The following is a 21,044-nucleotide window of genomic DNA, read 5'->3' as shown; positions in this document are numbered from 1 at the left end:
AGAGAGAGAGAGAGCAAGCAAGTGCGTGCATGAGCTTGAGCCAGGTAGGGGCAGAGAGAGAGGGAGACACAGTATCTGAAGCAGGCTCCAGGCTGGGCCTGTCAGCACAGAGCCCGTCGCGGGGCTCAAACTCATAAACTGCGAGATCATGACCTGAACTGAAGTTGGGCGCTTAACTGAGGCGCCCCTGTTTGAAAAATCCATCCACTGCATAGGAGTTTAAGGAAGGGTCTCATTAGCAAACATGGCAGAATACCTTTAAAAAAATAAAAACTTTAGGGGCACCTGGGTGGCTCAGTCAGTTAAGCGTCCGACTTCAGCTCAGGTCATGATCTCGGTTTGTGAGTTCAAGCCCCGCGTTTGGCTCTGTGCTGACAGCACAGAGCCTGGAGCCTGCTTCAGATTCTGTCTCTCCCTCTGTCTCTGCCCCTTCCTCGCACATGTTATGTCTCTGTTTCTCAAAAATAAGTAAACATTAAAAAAAATGAAAAAAACCCTTTTATTTTAGAACAGTTTTATATTTACAGAAAACTTGCAAAATACAGAGAGTTCACATATACTCATTACTCAGTTTCCCTATTAACATCTTATGCTATCATAGTACATTTGTCAAAACTAGGAAGCCAACACTGGGGCATTACTGTTAAATTCCAGACTTTAATCGCATTTTATAAAGTTGTTTTCTGTAACATGATCCAAACCAGGTTACTATACTGCATTCAGAAAAGTACCTTTGGAAGGTAATTTATCTCGTTTTTGGATACATACAAGTAATGTGTTGTAAGCTTCAGGGGTGCAAGAGTTGTTGTTTTGGCAGCATCTTGATTAGTACTTGTTATCCAGCTGTCACCCATTAAGTGTTTGCATCACTGAATGAGTCTGAGACATTCTATGAGACACATACGTTGAAAGTAAACACCCACGAACCTACTTCCTTCACAGAATTAGAATAAGTTTTGTTGAATCTCTTTGTGTCTGTTCATAATTTTCTTTTTGATGGAAACTTTGGGAGAAATTTTGTGAATGATTGAACTAAACCTGGTTGAATGTATATTGAATTGAGGTTAAAATACATAAAATTTTTCGCAGAATGTATGAATAGTTATATAACTATGGGACTTATACACAACTTTACCTTTTCAAGCAATATTGTTAGAACAAAGAAGTTAAATAAAATAAGATGGCATTAAATTCTCTATGTGAGTTTAGACTCGCATTTTCAACCTTTATACCATGGATAATCTGTCACAGCTGTTTTTGTTGCACCTGTTTTCCTGCTTAATAATTAAATTTCCTGAATCTTAAAATTGGCCCTGTTTCCATCAATTCATCATAATAATGACAGTTTATTGCTTTCCTAATACTAATTTTACTTAATATTCTTACATTGTTTCTTAGCTCACTGAAATGCAAGCTGAGAGTAGTTATTATAGCCCTCAGAAAGTTAAATCTAAAGAAGTATTGTGTTGGGAACAAGAAGGAACTACAGTTGAGGTAATCTTTCAACATTGAACATATATTTTTAAAACTTTTTGAATGGCCTTTAATGTTTCATAAATGCAAGCTTTTATCATAAGTGGTATGTTTAAAGTACATTTATGGTTTTATAATTCTATTTTAGTCATCAGTAGTATTGGTTGAAATACTTAACAAAGATTTTATTGTAATATGGAATGTTAATTTATCCTTTCATTTTCTTCATTTAACTTGTGTGAGCTCATATATATGTGTAGATTAATGTTCGTAAGGTGCCAGTCATTGAGGATACAAAGATTTGAGGATACAGAGACAAGTAAGATATTTCTTAATAGGGTTATGATCTGAGGAGAATAAATTTGCAAAGGCCATAATCCTAAAGAAGTTGTTGCTCCTAATTTAGAAGTTTTACAAGAAAAGCCTATATATAACATTTTTATGAAATTCAAATTCTTGGTTCTAATGTTTCCTTCTCTCTTACAGGCCCTTATGATGGGAGAGCCTTTTTTTGATTGCCAGATTGGTTTTGTTGGTTGCAGAGCCATGTGCCTTAAAGGAATTATGGGTGTTAAAGATTTTGAAGAGAATATGAATAGAAGTGAAACTGTAAGTCAAATTCTCCCTTTCCTCCCCCTCCTCCTCCTCCTTCTTCTTCTTTTTGGATAGAAGACAGGGATAATGAAGTGCTTACTGAAATGTTTAACCATACCAAAAAATCTGTTAGACTACATATATCTTTGGCTTAAGAGAGGAACTTTACTGTTTTCCCCTATAAGAAATTATAGAGCTCAGGGGAATTTAGAAAGTTGGTAGCACTTAACACCTGGACAGTAGTTCCAAATACTTTTCAATCTATAAATGTTTCTTCTTTCTTGTTTATGGCAGCCACTTGGAGTTCCTTTTTGGTTTGTTAAAATGTTCTTTGCCAATATAGGCAGTGAAAAATGGAGACAACGTTCCTTGTCTTTTTATAGGACTTCAAGTTGTAGTGACTACTAAATGGGTATTATAAAACCAAGGTTTTATTTTCTTTAGCAGTTCAATGATTTTTCCTCCTGTTAAGAAATTTTTGTATTTATTTTCAGGAAGCCTGTTTCTTCATTTGTGGTGAAAATTTGAGTATGAAAGGTTTGACATACCTCACAAACTCATTGTTTGATTACCGAAGTCCAGAAAATAATGGTACTCGTGCAGAATTCATCTTGGATGCAGCCCATCATAAGGTTAGAGAATATATAGTTGAGCCAGTTTCTAGGCTCTGTTAGGGCGGATGCTTTGTGTGAATAGTTGGGATTGCCATTTTTCTTCTCAAGTAATATATTCTAAATGCTGGTTGTTCATTGAAACATTTAGAGTATTTTTGTCCAGTTTCTACATCTAGAGAAGTTTAAAGAGTGCACAAAGATCTCTACTTATATATAGTATGTAGCCAGTTAGTTTATCCATTCTCTAAAGTTAAGATAGGGGCGCCTGGGTGGCGCAGTCGGTTAAGCGTCCGACTTCAGCCAGGTCACGATCTCGCGGTCCGTGAGTTCGAGCCCCGCATCAGGCTCTGGGCTGATGGCTCAGAGCCTGGAGCCTGTTTCCGATTCTGTGTCTCCCTCTCTCTCTGCCCCTCCCCCGTTCATGCTCTGTCTCTCTCTGTCCCAAAAATAAATAAACGTTGAAAAAAAAAAAAAAATGTTTAAAGTTAAGATAGTCATGGAGGAAACTTGTAGCATTGTCTTCTAATTTTAGTTACTCTGTGTAGGGGATAAATGGGAAGAGATGAAGAATTTCACGTTTTACTGTGTATGTATCTTAGTGTTATTTGAATTTTTCATATAAAAATCCGTGTACTTCTATGGAATAAAATTAAACATTCAAAAAAAGGTTACCAGAAGGTTAATATAATAGAATAAATAAAATATATTTTAACTCTTTTTGCTATGTTTACTTTTATAAAGAATTTAATTTTAATCTGCATACTTACATACATTATACATATTTTAGTATATCTTTAGTATTAATTTTCATTTACGTGTACTGGATTATTTAAGGATTAAATATATTTGAGGGTATATATATTATTAGACAGTTTTGTGATGTTAATAAAGGTCAAGGGTATACTATCCTATTCCATTACAGGTGTTCATTAACCAGACATTGATAAAGTGTTCAAAATGTCTAGTAGAATTATGGATGTCCTTTTGTGTGGTCTGTTGTAGAGTTAACATTACCTTTCTTAGAAGTGAATCCTTTGGCTAGCCTCTGTTGTTTTGGTAATTCTTTGACTTGATACACATTCTGTGTAAGGATGTGTGTCTGATTCTTGACCTATTAGGTTTTAAACTCAAAAGTCTCTTCTATACAATGTGTGTTCTATTTGCTTTTCTTTGTTGGCAGGAGACATACACTGAGATAGCTGGAATGCAAAGGTTTGGGGCTTTTTACATGGATTACCTGTATACAATGGAGAACATCAGTGGCAAAGGTACTAGTTTCTTTCCTTTACATTTGCTTTTCTTTGAACAAGAGAAACAAAAGACTCTTCAGAATCAGTTGGTCCTTGACTGGTTGTCATCTATTACATCAGATTTACCTTCTGTTACTTTGGGGAATGGTTTAATTTTAATATCATGTTAGAATTTGCTTAGACCCTTATTAGATTTTTAATCCTTTCTTATATATAACCAGCTAAATTTATATAACCAACTAGATTTAGTTCTATTATGTACCAAGTACTAAAATTTTGATACATCGAATTTCATATTATATTAAATTGTCCGAAAGCATAAACATTTCCTTTTAGGTATTAAATACATTTTGAAGGTTATGTAGATCTTGTTATTTAAAAAACTGTTATTTCAAGCAGAGTAGTGGAAATAAATGCTTCTGGAGACTATGGATACATAGTATTTTATTATATGTTTCATTTTATTTTTTTTTAAATTTTTTTTTATTTTTTTTTAACGTTTATTTATTTTTGAGACAGAGACAGAGCATGAACAGGGGAGGGGCAGAGAGAGAGGGAGACACAGAATCGGAAGCAGGCTCCAGGCTCTGAGCCATCAGCCCAGAGCCCGACGCGGGGCTCGAACTCACGGACCGTGAGATCGTGACCTGAGCTGAAGTCAGAGGCTTAACTGACTGAGCCACCCAGGCGCCCCTATATGTTTTATTTTTATTAGCAAATGATGTTTTTAAAAGTTTAACTGATATTTTATGTGCTTGTCAATATACTATATTGTGCTTATTCTATTTTCATATTGAAAGCTTAGCGAAAATACGTTCTTTTTTTGTTAATTTTTCATATGTTAATAATTGATTTATGTATGTTAGGTGATGAGTTAGATATGGTGAATGCTAAGAAGACCAAAGCATTTCTCAAGAAACCAATAGGTGGTGTTTATGAACTTAAATGATTATAGTATACAGCACGTTAAGAACAGTAGTATAAATGGAGAGCTAAGAGAGGTCTAGGTCAGAAAGTGACTATTTTTATGTGTGGGGTTAAAGACTTCACAGAGAAGTTGATCTTAAAGGATCTTGAAGTTTTGTTAGATGGAAACATAAGGAAAGAGCAGTAATTTTCTGCTTCCTCTTTTTGTAAGGGATTTCTAAATGTTGTTCTCATCGATAAACCTTGGATTTACTTTTTTCCCTAAACTCTTTCCTGAAGTTATTTTATTCTTTTCCATGGATCCAAGTACCTTCTATATGTTCATGCACATAGTTGTAATTTTAGTTTAAACTTCTTTCAGTTTAGAATTAAATATCCAATGCATACATGACATTTTTACTTCTTTATGTGTCTCACAAATACTTCAAAAGTGAATACGTTCAAATGGAATTATTAAAATCCCTATGACCACCTACTGCTTCTCTTTTAGTTTCAATCTTGGAACATTGTTCTATCTTCTGGTACCTCAAGCCAGAAACCTAGGGATCCTCATGACACACTCCTCCTTTCCTAGCATCCAGTTCATCAACACATTTTGTCAACATTCATCTACAAAAATCTATCTTCATTTACTTCTTGTAAACTCCACTGTTACCACTCTCATCCAATATGCTGTTTTCTTTAGATTTTAATCGCTTTTTTACTGGCTTCCTGCTTCTCACTGTTTCAGATTGATTTAATTCTGTGCATAAAACCTTCACTCACTGCCTTTGCATTGCTTTATTTAAAGATAAATTTATATTGTGTATCTGATTTTGATCTCGGAGGGTAGGATAGCCACTAAGGGAGATAGAAACAAGAAAGGATTTTTGTAGGAAAAAAGGGTTTTTTTCTTTTAATGTTTTATTTATTTTTGAGAGAGCACATGTTGGGAAGGAGCAGAGAGAGGGGGACAGAGGACCTGCAGCGGGCTCTGTGCAGACAAGTGCAAGCCCCACGTGGGGCTTGAACTCAGGAACTGTGAGATCATGACCTGAGCCAAAGTCAGATGCCCAATCGACTGAGCCACCAGGTGCTTTGGTAAAGATGTGTTTTGAGTTACCTGTGGACATTGAGGCTAAGATGTTCAATAGCCAATTGTGTATAGGAAAGGGCAACTCAGAAGTCTGTGTTCTAAGAACTTTATAAATTGCTATAGTGTTGGATTTACCAAATGTAAAATGGTAGGTTTCTGCTGGCTTAGAATGGAGTCTTATGCATGTGTTGTGGATTAGGTATCTTAGGTGGAGTATCAAGTAGCTGTCCTTCAAGGAAGGAAACTGAGCACTGAAAATTTTATTTGTACATTTACTGTGGAAACAGTTTATATTTGCTACAGTGCTTATATATGGTCTGTGTGAGAAACTGGTAGTTTTTTAACTGTTAAACTTTTCATATTTTCCACTTCCATGAGTAGCATATACAATGTTATAAATATCTGAGTCCTTAACTTTTTAATTTATTTATTTTTGAGAGAGAGAGAAATCAGGGAAGGGTTAGAGAGAGAGGGAGACAGAGAGATTTGCCTGGTTTAGCTCTGGAAGGCAGTGGTTTATGAGAATGGCAAGCTATTTATACCTAATTAAAACAAAAATTTTTTTAAATTAAAAAAATTTTTTTTAATGTTTATTTTTGAGAGAGACAGAGACAGAATGTGAGTGGGTTAGGGGCAGAGAGAGAGGGAGACACAGAATCCAAAGCAGGCTCCAGGCTCTGAGCTGTCAGCACAGAGCCCAACGCAGGGCTTGAACTCACTAGCCGTGAGATCATGACCTGAGCCGAAGTCAGACGCTCAACCGACTGAGCCACCCAGGCGCCCTGAACAAAAATTTTTTTAATGTTTATTTTTGAGAGAGAGAGAGTGCTAATGGGGGAGAGGCAGAGAGAGAGGGAGACAATCTGAAACAGGCTCTGTGCTGATAGCGCAGAGCCCAATGTGGGGCTCAAACTCATGAACCGTGATATCATGACTTGAGCCAAAATCAAGAGTTGGTCACTTAACTGCCTGAGCCACTCGGGCGTCCCTTAGTCCTTAACTTTTTAAAAACAAACTATTAGGTCATAACATACAAACATACATTTATGTACAGAATAGCAAAGAATTATAAAGGAAACCCCTGTGTATTCCCCACACCAAGCCAGGAAGTAGGACAGTGTCCGTATCCAATATGCATTCTGTGTGTGTGTGTTTTTTTTTTTTTTTTTTTTTTTTTTTTATCACATTCTCCTCCCTGCCTCAGCAGAGGAAACTGCTGTTGTGAGATTTGTGGTAATTACTTCTTGTTTTTGGTCTCCTACTACACATCTACTTTCTCAGTTATGCAAACAGGGATGTTTTTTGATAAAATTTCACTGTTAATTTGTGAATGTCGCATGTACTTGAAAAATGTATTCATTTATTCAAATAATTTGTTTATTCCTTGCCTGCTTTTAGGTAACTGTGTTTATGTTTGTTTCTCATTGTGGTTTTATATTCATTTATAATACAGTGGTGGTGATGATGGTGATAATAATAGTAATGAATATTTATTAAATGGTTTTAAATGGAAGGTGCTATTTTGAGTGTTTCACATGTATTAACTTATTTAGTCCTCATAATAACCCTAAAGGTAGATAACCTTATCTTCATTTTACAAGTGATGAAAACTGCCAGTCCTAGATAAGTTAAGTAACTTGGTCAAGATTATACACCTATTCTGTGGGATTTGAACCCAGCCAGTCAGACTGTACAGCCTGCATTCATAACTACTGTGTTCAGATTTTCTTCTTTCTTTGATTACTTGAAGCAAGAAATTTGTAGAGTGAACCTAAGAAAAGTATTTTGAATTCTCACAAGAGGTTAATATTAAACAGTTTAAAGAAATATTTTATCTAAAATGCTTGGTTTGGTGTCAGTTGACATTTATTTGTTTGTATAGTCCAAATTATCAAAAAAGTACCCTAAATTTAATCTAAGTATCTAAATGCATATTAAACCAATAATTTCACAATGTTTGTAGTGAATTCTGAAATTTTGAAGCTAGATTTGATTGGTGTGTTTAAATTCATGATAGTATTCTAATTAATGCAAGAAACTAGTATGCAGTACCAAAAAACTTACATTTATTTTTGTTGTGATAAATGATGTAGCAGTTAGTACTTTACCCACATTATGAAATGGCATATAAAATTCAGTTAATAAGTTTCCTATGCTACTGCTTGATACTGATAAGCATCTTCTGACAGTTTTTTGTTATGCTGCCTGAAAGCACTCAGTGTTTTATAAACTAAATTGAAATATTTCTTCATATAACTGTTTGAATATTTGTTACTATGACTAGTGCCTTTCTAGTTTTTTTTTTTTTTTAACTTAGGAAGTTATTGCACATGTTTTTATGGACCTAAAATAAAAGATAGATGAAAATGTAACCTACAAAAGGAAAATTTTAGAGAACTATAAAATTGAAATACTTCCGTTACTGGATTGAGGGAAAGGATGAGAGAGAAGCATCATGGTTCATTGCCTATTTGAATCTGGATGTCTTGGGACAGTGTTGGTATTAATTGAAAGGAATGCTGGAATAGAAGGATTCTTGATTCCTGCATTATTTTGGGTAGGGATTAATTTTCTAGCTCATAGAGTAGAGCTAAAACAGACTCTTCTTTCCTTAAAGAAAAAAAAAAAGACTCCTAAGGTAGAAGTTACAAGCAAACTTAAATGAGAAGCAGTGGGTGAAGAAAGTAGGTGAATCTCTAGTGAAAGAGGACAATATGTGTACATTGACAGTGCAAATGCTTGGTGGAGTTGTTTTGATAGCTTGCAGAATAGGAAGAAGAATGGTTTTCTATCAGTAGGTATAAAAGTAAATATAGGAAGATAGGGGCAGTGTAGATGCTGTTGCTTCGTAAATCCTTTCTTTTCATTGGGCTACGTGGATGTTGTGTTGACTCTTAATAAGAGTAGCCAAACATTCAGGGGGCTGGATTGACCCAAACGTATTGAGTGTGGGTTCAGTAAATACCTTGCTGAAAAGATTTAGCAAAAAGCCTGTTGCAGTTTTAAATTTCAGACAAGCCACTGGCATCTAAATTTAAACTGCCTTGGAATCAAGTTGTATTACCTGGAAAAAAAAATAGATGCTTATGGGCTTCTATTACTTTAGAGACAATTTGATGACTAAAAAAAGGGTCTTCTGATAATATTAAGTTCATTTATGAAGCCTGATAGCCCTTATGGAACTCAACGCAGAACATTTTCTGTGATTTTGTATATTGTGATTTATAACCAAAATTTTTTTTGTTGTCTTTAAGTTACCCTTCCTAACAGGTTTGCCTGGCTTAGCTCTGGAAGGCAGTGATTCTTTATGTGAATGGCATGTTATTTATTCCTAATTAAAAAAAAATTTTTTTAATGTTTATTTTTGAGAGAAATGTTTAATATTTAACTTTGAGAGTGCTAATGGGGGAGGAGCAGAGAGAGAGAATCTGAAACAGGCTCTGAGCTGTCAGTGCAAAGCCTGATGGCTTGAATCCATTAATGTGTGAGATCATGATCTTAGCTGAAGTTGGATGTTCAACTGATTGAGCCATCCTGGTGCCCTTCTACCTAATTTCTAATGTGACTCAGTATTATTTGTCTATATGCATTTATATTTTTATTATGTATATATATATTATATATGCGTATCATGTATAAGATTAACTTTGTATGTTTTATTTGATTTTAGTTAAGTCTGTGTGTGGTCCACCTTAATATATGAATAATTATTTTTTTCTTTTTTGTCTGTGGCACTGAGACTAAAGATTGAACTGAACTCCTTTGTTTAAAATTACAGAAACGTATTCTGTATTTGGAAGTTATTGGAAGGTGTAGATACATAACTTTTGTGTTTAATAGGGCCGTTCTAGATTCTAAAGGTATTAGTGCTGGGAAGCCTTACTTTCCTATTTTTGTTTGAATAAACTAAGAATGGCTTAAGAATTATAAATTACTGGGTGGCTGAGTGGTTAAGCGTCTGTCTTTGGCTCAGGTCGTGATCTCACGGCTTGTGGGTTGGAGCCCTGCGTCAGGGTCTGTGTCAGCATCACAGCTCAGAGCCTGGAGGCTCCTTTGGATTCTGTATCTCCTTCTCTCTTTGCCCCTCCCCCGCTTGTGCTCTTTCTCTCTCTCGCTCTCTCAGAAATAAACATTAAAAAAAAAAAAGATTTATAAATTACCATATATTGTCACTTATAACAGATGGTTTATGTATTAAAACTGAATCTCTAGTGTAAGGAGTGTGCATGTTAAGGAGAAATACTTGTAGGTAGAGCCAAGATTTTTCTTAGAAGATAGCCTCTGGTTCCTCCTCAATATATGGGGAGATAAGGGATTGAAGAACTTGGGTTCTGCACTATGAATCATGGCCATAATAATTTTATTCTGGAAAAAGTTTAAAGCAGGTAGTACCTCTAGTTCACTTCCATGGTCAACTATACAACTCTCACAGTACCTTGTGAACATGTAATTGTAAACAATCTATTTTTCAGTGAAACTTCCAAAAGAGTAAAATGCAACTTCCTCCGCTCATGTTTTCCAGTCAATGTAATAGTATTGTGTATAGAATTATTGGATATTAGCCAGTTCGATTTTAGAGAATAGTTTTCTAAGAATGATTGTTCGAGTTTTATAGCACTTCTTGTAATATTAAATAGATCACAGAGATAGTTTTTATCTGAATCAATTTTTTTTTGATGGTAATACTGTCCCATCGGTATGGAGAAAAATATATATGGTCAGTGTTCCATGTATTCAGCCAATGAAGAATTGGTTTTAAGGCATTAAGCTATAAGCTAAAAAGATAAGAAAAGAGTAATATTTAAATTGGTATATCTGATTGCTTAAAATATTGATGTAAGATTTGGCTTTTTATAGGTTCTGCAAATCAACAAGACTTTTCTTCAGGGAAAAGTGAAGATATGGGAGTAGTTCAGGAGAAGTCTACCAAAAGCCTTGTTATAGGTCCTCTAGACTTTCGTTTGGATAGCAGTGCAGTGCATCGAATTTTGAAAATGATTGTTTGTGCATTGGAACATGAATATGAACCATACAGTGGACTAAAACCAGGTTGGTTTTTGGCTTAATTTTAAATCTCCTGGTAGTTGGTTTGAATGATTTTATAATCCAATTTGTTCTATTTTTGCTAAATTACACTTTTTAGGTAGTTTGCCTATTTGATTTGCATGGATTTAGTTAATTTAAAGAATATACATGTGTGTAGAAGTTATGGGAGAGGTCAAGATTTGGAAATTGTATAAGTACTTTATTTGCCAGTATTTGTCAGTATTTCATTGCCACACCTTTTTGGTACTCTTTCCAGTATATATTCATGAAATATAATTTTCTTCCCTTAATTGGATTCTAAGGAACAGACATGAAGATGGACTCTAAATGTACAAATTTAACATTTAAGGAGACTGAGGTCTTACTGGTAAAAAAGAATTTGCTGTACACCTAATTTCTTCTACATGGCATGAAGGTATCATAGTTTCCTAAAATACAGCACTCGAGAGTAGGACATAATAGCATAGTAAAGGACCTTTGTGGGGTTAGACTGTGGTTTGAATTCTGACTCCTTCTTACCTTAGGGAATTTAAGGAATATTACTGATTTTCCATTTCTCTGTCTTTCTAATGAGTTTAATTATTGTGACAGAGATGGTTAAATTGTCTCCCCAATGTCCATTATCCTCTTATTTTATGGTAAAAGAAGTTTCTGTGATAGAAATTTTTATGATAAAAATAAAGATGATATATCCATATATCCCAAGTATAGTCCTGTGCCTCAAGGTTCTGGCTACCAGGATAGGAGCAGAAGTTTATGTGAGTTTTTGGGCCATGACTTTAAAAGGAAAAGTGCAAGCCTGCCTTTTTTCCTTTACCCCTTCCTTCTGGCTGGAAAAAATTAAAATGGCAGGAGCTGGAGCTGCTAGCTTAGACCCTGAGATGAAAGCTGCATTCTGGGATGACAGAACAAGGTGGGATCAACCTAGGTCTTCGGTAGCATGGTATCACTATGTCACCTCTTGGTCCCTTAGACTCAGATTGTTGTGTTAAAGAAATAAACTTTTGCTGTTGTTCGAACTTCTTTATTTGACTTTTGTCATTGCAATTTACTGTTATTCTAAATGTTACACTAATAGGACCAACTTTTAAAGTTTAGTGCATGTAATAGCATATAACACAGTGCCTAGTGCATAGTTAAGTGCTTGACATGTTTATGCATTCATTTCTTGCACCTTGCTTGAATGCCTACTCCATTACAGGCACTCTTAGAAGTGTTAGGATAGTATGTATAGAATGGCTAAAATAAAAACCAGTGATAGTACTGGGAGATGTCAGGGAGAATGTGAAGAAACTGGATCACTCATTCATCCCTGATGGGAATTTATAATATAGAACCACTTCTAAAAACAGTTTGGCAGTTTCTTTTAAAAACTAAACCTGCAGCTACCGTATAGCCTAGCAGCTGTACTCTTGGGCATTTATCCCAGAGAAATGAACACTTAGGTTTGCATAAAAATTAGTACATAATTTGTTTTTCTCATGTAAAAGTCCAAGCTGGTAGGTGCTCTAGTGGATTAGGGTAACTGTTCCAGGAGGTTGTCTTAGACCCAGAATTCCTTCTGTCTTGTTAATCTACCATTCTCTGAGACACGTCTCCTCTATATGGTAAGTGTTGGCCCACCATTACAATATTGAATTTGAATCAACAGGAAAGGGGGAACAAGAGAAAATGGTAGGTATGTAGTTTCATTTCATAATATGGCTCTGTCACCCATTGACCAAAACTTAGTAACATGTCCCTATAGCTAACAGCAGGGGAGGCTGGAAAGTATAGTTTCTGGGAGTTTCTTTTTTTTTTTTTTTAATTTTTTTTTTTTCAACGTTTATTTATTTTTGGGACAGAGAGAGACAGAGCATGAACGGGGGAGGGGCAGAGAGAGAGGGAGACACAGAATCGGAAACAGGCTCCAGGCTCTGAGCCATCAGCCCAGAGCCTGACGCGGGGCTCGAACTCACAGACCGCGAGATCGTGACCTGGCTGAAGTCGGACGCTTAACCGACTGCGCCACCCAGGCGCCCCAGTTTCTGGGAGTTTCAATACTAAAGTTCAGAGGGTTTTGTTGCGAAAAGAAAGGTTGTAATTAGCAGTTTCTTCTACAGTGGAATTATGCCCTACACACATACACACACACACGTATATATAACATGAATTTTTATCTGAAGCTGTTTATCATCTCAAAAACATGATTGTGTGTGTGTGTGTGTATGCACAAATTGAAATTGTTTCACACTTTTGGATATTTCTGTCAAAACACGAAAATCTCTCTTACTATTGGTATAAATGTATAGAAATGAAAAAAAATGGGGAAGAGAATAGTAAGAGAATAGTAAGAAAGAGTTTTATTTCTTTGTAAAAAAAAAAAAAGTAGTTTAAATGGTGCTTGTCTTGTCATAGAATTTAGAATATAGAGTAATCATCTTTCCTGTATTTTAGCAAATTGTTACACTTCCAAGTTTGGATTAGATTCCTGTACACTTTCAATGTTGTGAACACCTCTGAGAGTTCCTTTAATGGGAAGTGTTTTGTTTGGGGTATCTTCTGGGACATCTTCAGATACCTTCATTCTTTTTATCACAACCACTTTCTTCATCAACATCAGTTTTTCTTCACTAAGTTCCCCTAGCTACATAGCAAGAGTCTTTCCAATGATCTGCTGTTGATATTCCCACAACAGGGAAGTCACCTGTTTCTTCCCTAACTCCTTGTATGTTACCAGTATGTTTCTTTGCTGCACTTTCATCTTTGATTGGCAGTTCTGTTTAAATTATACATTTTTGCAAAATGTCACATAGGTTTATCACTGGTAAACAAGGAGGCAATACAACTGCATGCTTTGCTGTCTATACATAGTTAAATAACAGGTATGAGATACCAGTAACCAAACCTGACAGACTTTGAAAGAAGTGACATGATTGATCACTGATCATGATGCACATTTTTTCTTTATGTTATGATTTATGGAAAGAAGAACTAGTAGTAAGTCTTGTACTTTAAGTAGTTATACTGTGGTAACTGATACTTGAACTATTTTTTGTGGGGGGGGACTGGCATTTTTAACTAAAACAAGGTAACAAATTCGTTCATACATATCAGAACTGTGCAAAGTAAGAGCTACTTGATATGAGTGCATATGTATTTAATCTTAAGGACTTAATTCTCCATTTTTAAACTATTAATGTGTAGGGGTATAGTTCCGTGAATTTTGCAGACTTAACCACATTTGTATAACTGTTCAAGAAATGGTGATTTAGCAGCACTTCAGAAGTCCCCTTTGTGCTCTCCTCTGGTTACTCCTCTGACCCCAGGGAAAACCATTCTCCTTACTTCTAACATGGATTTAGTTATTTTGCTTATTTTATAATTCATGTAAATGGAATCACACAGTATGTATCTTTTGTCACTGGCTTGAGCTTAAATTATGAGATTCATTTCATTGTTATATAGTATCCCTTTATATGAATATACTATAACTTAATTATCCATTATGTTGGTGAGTAGTTTCTAGTTTTTGGTTATTATGATAGTGATGCCACAAACATTCTAGTACATGCCTCTTGGTAAATGTGTACTTTTGGGCATGGAAGAGTGGAATCACTTAGGTAAAAGGATTACATATGTTCACTTTTAGAAGATAATTCCAAACTGTTTTCCCAAGTGGTTAAACCCCTTTATGCTCTTATCAGCGGTTTGAAGAGTTTTAATTGCTTTTGATTGGGGGCTGGCAAACTATGACTTACTGCCTCTTTTTGTGCAACAGATGAGCTGATAATGGATTTTGTGTTTTAAATGGTTGGAAAAAAAAAGAATTACACTTTATGACGCATGAACTCTATGTGAAATTTAATATTCAGTTTCTATAGGTAAAGTTTTATTAAGACATAATCATGCTCATTCAGTTATGTATTGTCTGTGGCTGCTTTTGTGCTACAGTGGCAGAGTTGAGTAGTTTGACACACTATATGGCCCACAAACATAAAATATTTGCTATGTGGCTATGTAAAAAGTTTGCTGCATGCTTGCCAGCACTTAGTAGTAGTCTTTTTCATTTTAACCATTCTAATGGGTTTGCAATGCTATTACGTTTGCATTTATCTGATAATTGATGATATTATCTAGCTTTTGATAGAATTTTTGTCCATTTGGATATATTATCTTTTGCTTGTTCAGATGTTTTTTTCACCTATTTTTCTATTGAATGGTTCATTAATGATTTTTATGTGGTTTTGCAGTTTTTAGTATGCTCTGAGTCCTTTGATAGTATGCTCTGAGTCCATCTATCTATCTACAGCAAATATCTTCTCCCTGTTTGTGGCTTGCTTTTGCATTATCTTACTGGTGTTTTAACGAACAGAAGCTGTTATTCTTTTAACAAAAGAGATTAAAAATTTCTTTAAAATATTAAAAATATCTTAAAATATGTAAATTTTTATATAGTAAAGACATAAATTTATATTCTATAGTAATGTAACTTGTATTTGTTAAAGTTAACATTATTTTTCAACTGTTTCATTGTTGAAAAGAAAAATACAATTTGACCTTAAAATTTGGGAACCAGTTAATTAATCATTTAAAAAAATTATTTAAAACAATTTTTTATTATATTTGTATTATTTCATTTTAGATATTAAGGATGAAAATGAAACCACACTGAATCCTGAAGAAGTGGCATCTTTGGAGGAATATATTCCTACCCGACATACAAGTATTACTCTCCTCAAATGTACCTGTACTATTTTCATGGCTGAATTCAACTTGTTGGATCATTTGTTGCCTGTCATTATGGGAGAAAAGGTATATTTTGGAGTTTACTACTTTTTTCCTCATATATGCATATTTGTAGGTCCTATGCTATTGTAAGGAAGGTGATTGAGTAAAAGAGTATGTGCTTATATACTTATCCATGGTGATGTTAAAGCAATGTAACTATGATTGTTAATTCTTAGAAAGTTGTGTGTGTGTATGTGTATATGCATGTGTATATGCATATTTTTAAATCTCAAGCTAAGGCTGTATAAAGAAATGTTGAAGAGCATGGGTCTAGAGGTCAGTCCACATACAAACTATGACACCTTGCTTTTATTTCTAAACTTATTTCTGAAAACAACAACAAAAAAAACATTTTTCAGGTGGGCTGACAGATTCAGCTAGCTAGTAAAGAAGCAACAAGCCTAGGTAGATTCAGATGGTTTATTACTTACATATAGACAGCAAAAACAAATCATTAATGGTGTCAGCTTGCCATGTCCCTTTCAGGATGACCTTGAAACCAGAGGGCCAAAATGACATGCAGCACACATGGTAGGATACCCTGTTGTCAAGAGTTCAATTCCACACTTCATCTAAGCAGTTGTGTAGCTACAGCTGTACCCTGAGAGGGGTAAGTGGAAACTCTGTGTCTCACCTGAATGAGGGATAGTACTAGCAGTCTCCCTCAAGAGAAGAAGGTGAGAAGTGGTTTTTTAGAAGATCTGTGCAAGACTGGACCAGTTGATTGGGTGTCCCAACTGTGGCTCAGGTCATGATCTCACAGTCCGTGGGCTTGAGCCTCGCATCGGGCTATGCTGACAGCTCAGAGCCTGGAGCCTGCTTCAGATTCTGTGTCTGTGTTTCTCTGCCCCTCCCCTGCTTATGATCTGTCTCTCTCAAAATTGAATAAACATTAGAAAAAATAAAAAAATTCTTTGCAAGACCACCTATCTTCTCATGGTCTGAGAGTCATGGGATGTTCTACCAAGGCTTAGGTCTGCTGTGGTTGCATCCTGCCTTTGTGTGGTCTACATAGATTTGTGGAAGATTGTCAGGGTGGCACAGAGGTATTCCCTTACAGTACCTAGCTCTTAGAATTATTTTTAATAATAAATGAGATAATGCACATGAACGATTTTGCACATATTAAGAACACAATAGTAATTACTATTGTTGTTGTCAATGAGGACTTCCTGGATGATAAATATTTGTTTTAGGCCATACACAATGTATTGCTTTCTGCATTTGCCATATACATAATAAGCTGTTATTTGTTATTTTTATTCTTTTGGCTAGATTTCTTTTGATATCTACATAATGATAATGATAGAAGGAAAAAGTATCCTAACTTTGAGAAGAATTTGTGGAAGTATGACAGGAAGTCAGTTGCCTATTATACAGTAGTTTCATTTTGTGTATCTGTGCCCTGTCATCCACTGGCAGTTGTATTGCTGGGTAAAGAGACTGTCTGGGGAAAATGTCAATGGAGAAAAAGTATATTAATATTAGACATGAACTTCAAAACAACTATGGTTAATGAGTTCAAGAAAGAGACAAAAAGGTAGAAGGTTTCAGAAGAGACCTCGATCCATAAAAAAAGAACCAAAACATTCTGGAACTGAAAACTATAGCACAAGTTAGAAATAATGGGATGGAAAAAGATGTATCATTTAAATGCAAATCCAAGGAAAAACAGTATGGCTAATCTAATACTGGAAAATTGTAGAGCTTAAGACCAAGAAACATTTTTAGAAATGGTTATTTCATAATAAGTGTTAACGTCAAGAATAGAACAACATAGATAATTCTTATAGATGGTATGTTGAATGAAAGCAGGCAGTAATAAGTATGTACTGTATGATTCCATAAAGTTCAAGAATAGGTAAAACTAATCTGTGGTGATTGTAATGAGAGTGAGTATTGGCTACCTCTGGTGGCGATCCAATATGTTGCCTGGGAAGGGATATAGGAGAGCGTTCTAGAATGCTTGAAATGGGTGGTGGTTACAGATGTAAAATTTTGTTGAGCTCTTCACTTAATGTTTGTATGCTTTACCATATGGTATACCTCAGTAATCCAAAATAAAATCACTTGAAAAAGTAATTTCTTAATAAGTGTCATTTAAAAATTACTAATAGTCAGAAAAGCATGTTCAACCATGTTCAACTTAGTCACTTATAGGCACAGTGTTTGTGAGTAATGGCACTGTTGGCTTTTTGGAGTTGATAAGTATTGCATTAGCATTTACCACCTTTAGCCAGTGCCTGCTAAATCCTAGTATTGCTCCCCAATTATTGTGACAATGAAAGACAGGCAAAACCGTGAAGCCACTCTTGTCACACGTATTTTCATGTACGTCTGGATGGAAGGTCATATTGTACCTCTTTGAGAATGACAGTATGGCATTTTAGGGGACTAAGTTATTTCTAAGACCCGAAGGGGTTGCTTGCTAATCAGGGTTCATACTCTGGACATCTTGCAACCTACCTGCATTTATTTGGAAGCTTGGAAAGGTTCTGTAACACTGAAAGTACCAAGACTAATGCAAAATTCTTAGGATTTTATGAGCCTTTAGCATGTATTTTTAGTAGATATGGATCGGGGATTTTTCCATCCTGCAAATTTTACTTCTTGTGTGAGTAGTCTTCTTGGTTTCTTAGTCATCTAAATATGAATAAAGGACAAGAAGACAAATGGTGGCTGGCTCTGAGATACCTAGGACAATATTTAGGAATGGTCGAGCATAGGAAAATACCTTTAAATGTGCTGAAGCACACATAGTGAACTCTTCCAGTTGATTGAAAAATAAAAAGTTTAGCTAAATGGTTAGTAATAATTTTACAATAAATACACATTTTTTGAAATCTAGGACATACTTAAAAATATGTAGAAGATGTTTATATTTGGTTATGGTAAAAGAGTCCCACAGAAAGTCATCATTTTGTAGATTGATTTGATAACATTGCAAAAAATGCTAGTCTGAGACTTATATAGGGGGGATTGCATGCCAATCACTGTTTTCCTGAAATATAAATTGAACTCTATTATTTTCTAGAACTCAAGTAACTTCATGAATACTACAAACTTCCAGTCTCTTCGGCCTTTGCCATCCATTCAGATACTGGTGGATAAAATTAATCTGGAACATTCTGTGCCAATGTATGCTGAACAGTTGGTGCATGTGGTCAGCAATCTTACTCAGCCATCTGATAATTTGCTTCATTATTGCTATGCACACTGCTACCTTAAGGTAGGAAAAGTGAATTTTGTTTATTAGTACCTCTTTGGCTCTCGGAGAATTAATTAAATAGCTTTTTTCCTGGAGTTGTAACTTCAGAGTTAGTATCCCATAAGATGAGATTTAAATGATATATAATAGATATTCATTATTCAACATAATTAAATAAAAGTGTACCTCTTTTGAAGTTACTTCTTCATTTATTTGGGATTAATGGCTTGATGTTTATAAGATAATGTTAATTATGATTTTTGAAGATTTTGTATGTCACCGATGGTAATTATTAGTGTGAAGGACCACTTAGTTTATAGGGATTTTTTTTTAATTTTTTTATATTTATTAATTTGTTTTGAGAGAGAGACAGAACACAAGTAGGGGAGGGGCAGAGAGAGGAGACACAGAATCTGAAGCAGGCTCCAGGCTCTGAGCTGTCAGCACAGAGCCTGACTTGAGTCTTGAACTCACAAACTGTGAGATCACAACCTGAGCCGGATGCTTAACCAACTGAGCCACCCAGGCACCCCATTTTATAGGTATGTTTTAAAAAACTTATGATTTCTTTGAGGGGAGCATTTATGTGAGATAATGCTTTATAAAGGATTAGCACATTTGTTTTTTTTAGTTACTTTCCTGTTACTGAATTGATGTTAATTTCTTGACACAAAAGGAGAACCCTTAATGCTTTAAATCAAGTTACAGAAATTATTGGGAGGCATAATGCATAAATAATGCATTCCAGTATAGGTACATAAATAAACCCAAATGTTGAGTAATAAGTAGTTTTGCTAAGCAAACACAGATGTATAGTTTAAGTAGAGACAACATATATCTAATCAAATTCTTTTATGGACTAAAGCAAACTATACAAACTTGAATTCAAGCATAAGTACTAGATGCACTAAATTTCATGTAAAGGACTCCAAAATTAGAGAACTCCAAAAGCATATTCCTGATTTTATTGGTTTATGCTTCATTGTTCCATGTTTCAAAGTTTTAAAATATTTACAGATTTGTAGGGCATAAAGAAACCAATATAAATGTAACAGTTTTAGATCACCTCTAGTTTAAGATGTTGAAATTTGTTTTCAAACCATGTAGAGTAGAATAACGTGATTTCCTAGAAGTCCATGTGAAGCCCATTTTTAAGAAGATGGTGGCGACTCTACTCCCTTGATGAGAGTGACCCTCTTTCAAAGGGGTGTGGATACAGGAAAGTGTGATTCATAGGAGCCATTATTGGAATTATTTATCACAGTGTTTTATGTCATGTGGAGAGTAGCAGAAAGTATTTTTGAAAGCTAGATGTATAGGTAATATTTTATATTTGTGCTTTTTTATTCATTTTTGTAATTCACTGAAGTGTATTTTTCCAAATATTTTTATGACTTGAATATCAGATTATAATGTTCAGAATATTTGCCTTGTTTTGTTGAAACAGGACTAATTTTAGGCAGTTCAGTAACCTTTCCAAGGTATTCTGCTTATGTAGGGTTCATCAGTTTGGTAAATATTAAGTTCTTTACATAGTGCAGACACTCAGCATTAAAGATGAATAAGGCATGTCCCATCCTTTAAGAGAATGGTCACCAAAGCCAATGGTCACCAATGTGGTCGTCCTCCATACTGACCTAAAAGCTACTGGGATTGTTGTTTACTACTACTGTTGTTAATAAGTTAAAAGCTCACTTAATTCTAGTATAATCTAGATAAATTTATGTTTTGGGAAAAGGTCTTTTGCTTTTACACATAAAAGTTGTCTTTTATATTTTGGTTAATTTGACTAGAGCTATCTATAATGGGTAAGTTAAGTATTCCAGGAAGTTTGTTGTTGGGCAGAGCAAGAATATTATATGTAGAAAAACTCGTCATTGACATTAAGAATATTGAATACTTTAAAATATAAAGCCTTGAGTCTTGAGTATGTTATTGTATTTTGGGTGCTTGTTCAGTGGCCTGGTACATTTTTAAATGTTCAGGATTTGGTATAGAGAGTTTTAGTTTTTATTTGGACTGTTTGGAACTGACTCAAAATACTGATTTGTTGTAAAGTTTATAGCAGTTCATGTTACTTGGCATAA

The 21,044-nt window shown here is 34.9% G+C and overlaps 1 protein-coding gene across 12 annotated transcripts in view; it reads left to right on the top strand.

Moving 5' to 3' along the window:
- Positions 1 to 21,044, top strand: part of VPS13B (vacuolar protein sorting 13 homolog B) — an 811,203-nt gene that overhangs the window by 107,011 nt on the left and 683,148 nt on the right. For all 12 annotated transcript variants that reach the window (XR_006706367.1, XM_045454090.1, XM_045454093.1 and 9 more), the window contains 7 exons: positions 1,399 to 1,494; positions 1,960 to 2,082; positions 2,562 to 2,699; positions 3,862 to 3,949; positions 10,791 to 10,982; positions 15,604 to 15,773; positions 18,784 to 18,978. Coding sequence is in view for 11 of the 12 variants with exons in the window: in XM_045454090.1 (XP_045310046.1) it covers positions 1,399 to 1,494; positions 1,960 to 2,082; positions 2,562 to 2,699; positions 3,862 to 3,949; positions 10,791 to 10,982; positions 15,604 to 15,773; positions 18,784 to 18,978 (1,002 nt within the window). In the remaining variant the exon portion in view is untranslated. The remainder of the gene's footprint in view (positions 1 to 1,398; positions 1,495 to 1,959; positions 2,083 to 2,561; positions 2,700 to 3,861; positions 3,950 to 10,790; positions 10,983 to 15,603; positions 15,774 to 18,783; positions 18,979 to 21,044) is intronic.

This window comes from Leopardus geoffroyi, chromosome C3 (assembly GCF_018350155.1).
Source record: "Leopardus geoffroyi isolate Oge1 chromosome C3, O.geoffroyi_Oge1_pat1.0, whole genome shotgun sequence".
NCBI classification, from domain to species: Eukaryota; Metazoa; Chordata; class Mammalia; order Carnivora; family Felidae; genus Leopardus; species Leopardus geoffroyi.
Note: the sequence above shows the minus strand (reverse complement) of the source record. Positions and strands in the feature narration are given on the sequence as shown.